The following is a 10,032-nucleotide window of genomic DNA, read 5'->3' as shown; positions in this document are numbered from 1 at the left end:
TAACTAATATTTTGATTTACTTCACAGTGAGATTAATATTTACACTCAGATACTCAGGGCTGATATTTTCCTCTTTTTTTTTTCTTTTTTCTTTTCCTAGGGTTAACCAACTTCCATTCCAACACAAATGGGACAAGATCAGAGCTACACAACTCAAAAATCCAACTGCGAATGAGACCATGTAATCCTACTTGATAAGGTCAGAGCCTTTCTTGCCGTAGGTCAGCACAACTATTAGTCTCCCTAGAAGAACAAGAGAACTTGCATTCAACAAAGATGCGAAAAACCTAACGTCCCAAACTATAGAACGAATACTAGTGGCGACTTCATACTGTTGGAAATTCATGATGCTCATTATTACCATTAAAAGCTGAAATAAGGGTAAACTGGATGAGATAGATGAACCTACCCATTATGGCAGTACCCAACAGTTTATGAATTGAACCATGCTCCTTTTATGTGGCCAAATTGCGATTAATAGAATTCTAAAGCCAACATAAAAGCATATTTGTTTACCTGAAGTAGAATTTCCTCGTTTATCTATTGAGCATAGTTAAACCACAGAGAAGTAAATTTTGTTAAAGAACCCTGTACAAGGATTAGCTATCTATCCAAATCATCATTCTTCTGCATATATTTCCCAGATTTGGATGCTACTCTAGCCGAAAATGAACAGCAGTTAAATCTCATAGCTATGCCTATAACAGACGGATCGAACTACCATTTTCAGGATTTTCAAAACTCCAAATCAGAAGCGACTTCAATGTTTGTCAGAAGGGCTAAACTTGAATAGCTGGGCCCTTATATTCACCCTTGCGCATATAAAGATCATCTGGTGTGTCTATCTCCTCAAGCCATGCATAGTCTTCTTCCTTTCCGTCTATGATGTCAGCTCTATTGGGTATTGCTGTAGTTGCAGTCAATTTAGTTCAATATTCTCTTGTAACATCGAATCATTGAATCTATTCAAGAGTTCTAGTTACAGTCTACTTACAGAAGCTGGAATATGGGTAGTCATGGTAGTAGGTACAGACCCTACCAGCAGCTTCTCGATAAGGAGGACTGAGAATGTCAAGCACTGCACAGCTTGATACCGCAGTGAAACAATGGATGTTACCTCCACTATGGGGGTACAACACAGAGGTTCCGCTCGATGTTAGAACTTTGTCCACTGCCAACTTTGCCAATCTAACTGCCAGAGAAGCGGGGAAGTTTTAGAATTCTTTGAACAGTCAAAGGAATACTTTGAAAAGCAAGTCACATGAGCAACTGGATATTGTTGTGTTAACTTCCACAGTAATGAATGTCAAATTCCAAGATAGGGATCTCTAGAGAGGCAATTTACTGATGGACACCATACTGATGCAATGATCAATTTGAACCATTTCTTATAAGGGATTCAAGTCAAACCACACATACCTACAATGTTTCAGAGTACAAGTAAAAAGAGTGAACCCGGTGCCAAAGGCTTCCACACAAGAGCAATCCAGGGCAATTTTCCTATGCAGCCTTACCCCAGCAATTTCTGGTGAGAGCCTGTAAATGGTATTTATGGCCAGTGGAAGTTCCTGACTATTACAGGTACACCATGTTACGTGATGCAGGACAGCCCCAGGAGCAAGAGTATCCTACAAAGAATAGGATCCTAAGCTAATTAAGACACCAGGAGGGGTTAGGTGAAGGGTTTGCACAGCACATATTGAGACCAACAGTAGGAATTTACTACGGCTATAAATTCAACAATAAAAAAAATATAAATAGCATGCAAATTCTAATCCAAAGGCTCAAGAAGAACAAATCAAATTTAACTCAGTCACTCCACACTACTAGACAAGGGGGGATGGGGGCATTGCATTCAAGACAATTAAAAAGAAAATTTGCAGCAACAATCATATACTTTATTAATCTATTCGATAAAAAGTAAAGTACATAAGCAACATTCTCAATTCCCAGACCTAGACTGACATCTAACCAAGCACCAAGTAGGAACTAAATGGAAATAGTATAACATATAATATTACAACCAGCAGCTTCCAACAGTAACCAAACAAAACAACAAGGAAACTACTGTAGACAGTGAAAATTGAAGATGAGTAGCAAGGCAAAACAGGGGTTGGGAAAATAAAATTTGCAGAAAATAATTCTGCTACCAGTATTCTCGACAGAAAAGAGCAGAGGACCAGGAAAGGAGAAGAAAAGAAATACTGACAGAAAGTAGGACTGCCGTGGGGTAGGGGAGAAAAGAGGAAGAAATAAAGTAGGGAGTGGAGAAACAAAGGAAGTTAATGGCAGGCAAAGAAGAGTCCTGCAACTTGGGTAGGAAAAGGATCCTACAAGGGACTGGGTATGAAGAAAACAGAAGAAATAATGGTGGGACAGCAAGGCAGTTGACAGAGTGAAGGGAAGGACAAAAATAACAGAAAATAGGTAGCAGCAGACTACCATCCAGAAAAAAGGAGAAAAAAAGAAGAATGAGACCTTCATGCAAGCAGGAGAGAATGAGGGGAAAAGAGAGGATCAGAAAACAGGGAAAAATCAGGCAAAGGAAGGGCTGATTCTAGGAGAGGGGGATTGCAGGATTTTTTTCAGGCTAAAAGAAGTCGAGAGAGAGGAGAAACTTACCTGTCGAGAGGGAGAAGGAAAGTTCCGCCATTGAGAGAGCAGCAATCAATCTTTCTTTTTTTGCAATATCTTTTTTAATGTCAATCCTTGGTATTGTTTAGTACAAAGAAAGAATATCTTTCCTAAAATAAACCTATGAATAAATGGGGAAAACTCAGTGAAATAAAGGAAAATTTCCTAATCTATCCCTACAATAAAATAAAATCCCAATCATGGCTAATGTAATAAAAAATGTGGTATGGACCACTGTCCTAAGGATCCAGATGACCCTTCCTAGTAGATTCTCCGTTGTGTCGCCGAACCAAAGATGAAAGGTTCCTTCATCTCTGTCTCTGGTAGTAACGAGTGATGGGTGGATGTGTGATGTCTCCATCAGTACGTTCTTGGTCAATAACATATTTCATGGAAGATATATCAAATGCCACATGGCGGTCTCCAAACAGTGACAAGATATTTCAAGAACATGTTGATAATTTACATAAGAAGGGTTAGGTACTGGAAAATTATTTTGTAGTCTTTTATTGTACCATTCACTTGTTACCTTTTACTTACCTAGGAAGGTGTATATGATTCCTAAGATCATGTTATTAAATCAGTATAGTTGTAGGGGGAGAAATCTATTTTTTCTCTAGTTCAGTTGGATACTTCTTTCTCTTCTTCTCATCTTCCCTCTTCATTATCAGCTCTTACAGTCTCCTCTCTTCTCTTGAATCAGTTCTTGCAATATTCCCAACTTATATCAGAGCATGGTCTGTCAGAGAGTAGAACAAGCTTTCACATCCTTTGTACCTCTCTTGTATACTAGAAAAGGAGGGTTCCCATTGAGGCTATACCATATAAATAAACATAGTAGGAAGATCTAATGGAGTGTTTCCATATTAAATAGAAGACCTAATTGATGAAGATTGGAGCCTGAGTGCTTGATACAGTACACTAATGGGGAAGCTAGATGAGAGAAAAATTTCATCATTTTCCAGAAGTCACTATGATTTTATTATTTGACATCATGTGCCTAAGATTTCGGTCTAATCCCTTCTTAGTACTGATAATCAACCATATGCTACCTAACTATTTGATCCCCTAATCACCTTTGGAGATTCATCTACCCCCAAGGTGTTTGAGTGTACGTATCATATTCATGTTAACATGTCTGCTAAGAATAGAACACAACTCCACAGACTTCAAATGCCTTTTTCTTGGGTCTCCCCCCTCTACAAAAGGCTATGAACTCCACTGTCAATCATCCCAGAGGTGACTTCTCTCCAAAGACATCATGTTCTTTGAACACCTTTATTTACTCCTCAGCAGCACCCTTCCTCTTCAGGAGGAGAATAGTGGGAGCAGAAGGGGAGTTGATGTCACCCTTATGCCTTAATCTTTACCCATTTGTTCATTTCTGTATTTTGAAACACAAGTAAATGCATGCTGCTGATGTTGTTTCATCCTTGGGATCCACAATGTAACATCCACATTCCTTAATCAGCTAACACTCCTGCTTTTGATTTAGTTCTTCCCCTGGAAATATGAAGGGAAAGAGGAAGCCTGTAGCTAAGTGTTAGCTAACATTGTACCTAAAAGCTGAAACTACTAGGGAAGGGCAGGCTTAATGTTTACATCAAATCTCCTCCACATGTACGTGCCAAGATCAGATGGTCCTTGCATGTGGCAAATGGCACCTAGTAAAAAGAAATGTGGATGGGGGGGGGGGGGGAATTAAAAAAATTCCAGTGCACTTCCCAGGGGTCAAACACATGACTTCCTTTGTCTGATACCATGTTAGTCACTATTTCACCTAAAAGCTTGAACTAATTGGTAAGGACTGGCTTAAATATATACATCCACAAGATCGAGGTAGAGTAACTCTACAATCTCAAAGCTTCCCATAAGCACCATTTATGCCAAATTTGAGCCAGGGTTGGATTGGGTTCGTAACTCTGCACGAGTTCTTTTGAAGAGAGAGCGCCTTGCACTGAATGCATCTCCACATATCATGAAAGGCAGGAGTGTTGTACAGGCTAAAGTTGGTCATGCACAACAAGAAGCTTGTCCTGAGAATTTATTAAAACTAGTGGTCAAGTTTTTTCAAGCCAAGGGAGCTGATGTAGTACCAGCATGCATGTAGGATGAATAACACAGGCAAGCACACAATTTTATGGTCCTAGACCACAACCGGATCCATAAAAGAAGCAACAGTTCTGGTTTCAGCCCTAAACTAGTCCCACTACTAAGTCAGGTTGCATTGACCAAACTTTGGTCTCACACATCTTAGTTTAGGCCGCATGAAGAGATGGCTTGGGAAGGAACAGGAACTGCCAAGATCATATTAGAGTTACTAATTGCATAGTTTCTATCTTCATCTCATGTAAAAGCAACTTAGAGAACAAGTTAGGCCAAGTAGGAATTTCTATTGTAGTTTTTTGTATTTAATTGAGTTGTTTCCTTTTTTAATTGCTTGTCAACCAAGCTACATCCCTTGCATAAATGAAGGTTGGGCTTCTACAGCCTACAAATTTTGGTTGTCTGATAAATCTTGCTCCATGAGAGTGATGGTGCTGTGATGTCAATCAGTCATGACGAAGGTTGTGAAACCTTTGAGGAATTCTGGTGAAGCCCAACCACAGGCCATTAGTCATGAAGCCTGGTGGTCACAGCTTTTTCTTTCCTTCTTCCTCTTCTAATTGTTCTCTCTTCTGTTGACTCTGTCAGATTTTCCCACCAGGAACACCTTCTACGGTGGCTGGCTTTTAGGTGTTGATTCACTTTCATTTTAAATAATCTCAATTATTCTATCAAATTTATTTTTCCAATCGGGATTCCTCCGATGTTCAGGTTTCTGATTGTTCTGTTCAGTCTCCCCGTCCATTCCTTACCTTTCAAATTGTTAGGAAGGGCAAAATTGTAAGAAAGGAGAACCATCGCGTAACTCACAATGGGAAAATAGGCAAATCTGAGAATCCTAGATTGCAATAGATTAGGAGTTCTATTCCTACTTAAATTTCTATGATGATTCCTATTGGGAATCCTACTGTAAAAGACTTATAAATAAGAGAGTTGTAAAGAGGAGGGCTCATGATTTCCAATAGAGCCTCCACAACAAAATCAACCTCTCTTCTTCTTCTCTCCCTCATTCCTCTACTTATTTTCTTCCCAAAATAACATCGTATCAAAGCAGTAGGCTCCTACCTCTCAATTCTAAGCAATTACTGATACAAAGAGTTAATTTTATAGAAATAAAAGGGATCATACCTGGTGGGAGGGTTGGGTTCCAGACATTAAGGGGGGGGGGGGGGGCAGCATCTTACACTGCACTGTTGTTGATGTTTTAGATGAAGATTTGAAGAAGCATCTCCTGCTGCAACTTTATGGGAAATCTTGGTTGAAGAATATATACTGAGTTCGATTGTTGTAAAGAGGCGCAACTCTTGGCAAGAGGTTAGTACACTTTTTTGTGTTCTTCTTCAGAGAGAGAAGTGTTTGATTACCTTTTGCATTGTTGTTGCCGGAGGTGTGCCAGAATATCTTCCTTTTTCTGGTGGAGAGTTTTATGCAATTTGGTGAACAGAGGGGTTTAGGGTTAGGTATTCGATTAGTTTGAATTGATTGCTTTTGGTTGGTTCAATTGGTCTGGTTTGATCCATTCGTTCATTTGGTTCTGAGTTCTTGGTCTGTTTGATATACTGGTTCAGTTGGTTTTGATTGGTTCTGAGTTTTTGGGTATTAATTTTTTATTCTGATTCTGATACTGGGATTAAAAATCTAATTCTGCTTCTTCATATTTCTGATTCTAATTTCTGGGATTGATCTAATGATTCTGATTCTTCTTGGTCTTAATTGTGATTATGGAGTGTTCCTAATTTTTAGGAAGGGGAAATCAGTTCAATCTCTGTTCGTGGGTAATCTTTGGGTGAAGTCTGTTCTTTGTGACATTTGTTTGGATACGGGGGACAATAAAAATACCATGAATGAAAAGAAATTGGAGAGTGTATCAAACTTCCACCATTGGAGAGCTACACTTGAAGTGTCTCTCATTGGAAGAGGACCAATAGATCACTTGACTAAAGCATCACCTAAAGACGATGATAATTGGCAATTAGTAATGCCTGCATACTAGGGAAAATGTTTAACTCTTTGGCAGACAATATTATTGATATGGTTACTCACTTGCAGATTGTGAAGGATTTATGGGAGTATTTGGATGTGTTGTATTCTGGACTGAATAATTTAGCTAAGATTTATGAATTATCCCAAGATTTTATCGAGTAGACAGGAAGGGTAGAGATAATACTCAGTATTTTGCAGATTTTAAAAGAATGTATGAAGATTTAATCTTTATCCTACCTATCTCCTTTGATGTAAAAGCCATGCAAAATCAAAGAGAGCAGTTAGTTGTCATAAGTTTCTTGGGAGGTTTTGGAAAGAAGTATGAGGCAGTTAGAGCACAAATTCTTGATAGTGATCATGTTTCCACTATAGCTGATACATTTACAAGAGTTTTTCATGTTGCCAGAGAGTCCCAATAACACTACTGAAAATTCACCCTTGGCAACCATTTCTTGCGGCACTTATGGAGGACAAACCGTTGGTGAACAAAGTGCAGGACAAAATTGAGGGAATAATGCTGGAAGAAATTCAGGATCACACAACTCTTCTAACAATATAGGACAAGTCAAGACTTGTCATCGTTGTGCAAGTCTAGGACATATTCATTGGAAACTTCATGGGAAGCCCCCACATGTTGCTAATACAACCACCACCTCTAAACCAGCCTCTACAACCACTAAAGTTCAACCTAAGGGTAAAGCTGTAAAGATGACCGAGGAAAATTATATTTGTTTCACTTAGTCAGGCCGCTCAACCACAATCCACCACTGCCACCTTTGTTCAAATAGGTAATGCTCCCACTTGCCTTTCGACCACATCTCGCCCTTGGATCATTGACTTAGGAGCTTCTAATCATATGACTGGGGCTACAGGTATATTTTCCTCTTTCGTTCCATAATCCTCTTTGGTTACACTTGTTGATGCTTCCCATGCCAATGTTAAAGGAATGTATACTGTCCAACTCACTCTATCCATTACCCTAGCCTTAGTTTTTTACATACCTAATTTGCCCTTTAACTTATTATATTTAAGGGTAATTACTATTGCCCCCTATACTTTGGTTTTCTTACTAATCAAACCTCCTCTTTTATGAAATTACTATTTCCCCCTCACTTCTAACAGTGTTAAGTGGTTGTTAACATTGAGTATGTAATGTCTATTTTGCCCCACATTAAAATTAAGAAGTCAAAAAGATGACATTACCCTCATTTATAGAAACTATATTGAATGCCAATTATATACTTAAAATTTTATACTATAGAAACAATTTTGGATTTGAAAGAGTACCAATCGTCTCCATTTAAAATGTGATGAAGACTCAGATCAAGAAAGTTTGTGAATGAATTACCTGTTAAGATCTTGCTTCTTCGTCCCTAACTCCATCAAAATGTGCATAGTGGTAAAGACGAACTATTTCGCAATATAAATTTAGGTTCTAACAGCAAGAGCAATGATCTGGGAGAAAAGAGATGAATCTCTATGTGTGTGCTGTAATTCTTAGAATTTACACAAAAGAACAAAACAACGATGATCTCTGCTGTTGCATGATACTTGTTAATGAAGGGCTTACTATTGCACTAAAAAAATATAAATCATATAAATTTTCAAGTAGAGTTCATCTTCAATGGAAGCGTTGTCCTAAAATTATTTTTCTTTTTGTTTTCTTCTAAGAATTTAATTCGGGAATTGGTGGGACCTCACACTTATGGTTGCTAAAACTCTCAAGCTCCACTTAAATTTTCCACAATCACAATGATAGAAGTTTTACAAACAAATTAGAATATAAGATAAGATGTTAATTGATAGGAAATTTGGAAACATACTCAATGGTTAGCATATATTAGGTGATTTTCAATTTTCAACTTTGAATTAAATTTGATCTTTCCTAATATTTGCTTTCTAGTTTGAGTGTTTATTCAATCGCATATTTCCTTTATTCGGTGATCTCTTTTTAAATAAGAAAATGGACTAAAGGTTAATTTTTTCTTCATAGATAATTAAGGGTAGTATTATAACTTGACAAAAGGGTAAATAAGTAAAGAGATAACTCCAGGGTTATTTTTTGGGTTTTGAAAAAATGTATAGAGGCCACATCATTAGTAAACTAACATAGCTTAACAGTAAGGGGCAATAGTAATTGTAGACAGAGTTAAAGGTTGGATTAGTAATTTTAAAAAGTACAAGGGATAAAGTAGTAATAAAATCAAAATATAGGGGGGCAATAGTAATTATCCCTATTATCTACTCTTCAATTTACTTCCACTAATAATTGTTCTGTGACATTCTTTCCTGGTTATTGTTCATTTCAGGATTTTATGACGAAGAAGACGCTTGGTAGAGGCCATATGTTAGGGGGTTGTATCTATTCGAAGAGATATCATCTACTACTTGTTCTAGTATTTCCATACCCCCATCAAATACACTGTCAGCTAGAGGATCCCTCTGTGGAAAATTTAAAATTAGTAGATAAATGTTTTCATTCTCTTTTTAGTTTGAACTGTGAGTCTTGTCAGTTTGGAAAGCTTTATCATGTGAGTTTTCCCCCTCATATAAATAAAAGATCAAACAAATGTTTCTCTTTGGCTCATTCAGATGTGTGGAGACCTTGTCCTATTACTTTTGTTTTAGGTTACAGATACTTCTTCAATGTGGATGACTTTTCAAGAGTCACTTGGCTTTATTTTATGAAAAAATGTTCAGAATTATTTGACATATTTTGCAATTTTGTTATTGAAATTCACACTTAATTTGGTATTCCTATTTGCACTTTTCATATCGATAATGCTAATCTTTGATCCCTTCTGTAAATTTATGGCTTCTAATGAAATTCTTCATCAATCCTCTTATGTTGATATTCCTCAACAAAATGGGGTTGTAGAAAGAAAAAAATACACACTTAATGGAAGTCACCCATTCTCTCTTATTTGAGATGAAGGTTCCTAAATCCTTTTAGGCTGATGTTGTTTTGACTGCTTATTATCTTGTTAACAAAATGCCTTTGTCTATATTACAAGGTGGCATTCCTTCTTCTCTATTATTTTCTTCATCCCCCTTATTTTCTTTGCTAGACGAGTTGGCATTCCTTTTCTCTATTATTTCCTTCATTGCCCTTATTTGTTTTGCCTCCTCATGTATTTGGTAGCATATGTTCATTCGTGATCATCGCCTTGGAATTTATAAACTTGATCCTCATGTTCTTAAGTGTATGTCTTTTGGGTACTCTCAAACCCAAAGGGATATCGTTGCCATTCTTTCGACTAACGAAATAATCTGCTTTTTTGAGTCCACTCCTTTTTCTACTGAATCTGT

General features: G+C 37.4%; 1 protein-coding gene across 1 annotated transcript in view; it reads right to left on the bottom strand.

Annotated features, from left to right (window-relative positions):
• Nucleotides 1-203: 203 nt before the first annotated feature.
• The window catches only part of LOC149012367 (2-aminoethanethiol dioxygenase, putative (DUF1637)), a 38,104-nt gene continuing 28,275 nt past the window's right edge, over nucleotides 204-10,032 (bottom strand). The window contains exons 4-5 of the mRNA XM_089158393.1: nucleotides 995-1,192; nucleotides 204-907 (exon numbers count right to left, since the gene is read on the bottom strand). Coding sequence (XP_089014519.1) covers nucleotides 780-907; nucleotides 995-1,192 — 326 coding nt within the window. The 3' untranslated portion in view covers nucleotides 204-779. The remainder of the gene's footprint in view (nucleotides 908-994; nucleotides 1,193-10,032) is intronic.

Source organism: Hakea prostrata, chromosome 6, assembly GCF_041222555.1.
Source record: "Hakea prostrata isolate BN-2017 chromosome 6, UWA_Hpros_2, whole genome shotgun sequence".
Classification (NCBI taxonomy): domain Eukaryota; kingdom Viridiplantae; phylum Streptophyta; class Magnoliopsida; order Proteales; family Proteaceae; genus Hakea; species Hakea prostrata.
This window is presented reverse-complemented; position numbering and strand designations above follow the sequence as displayed.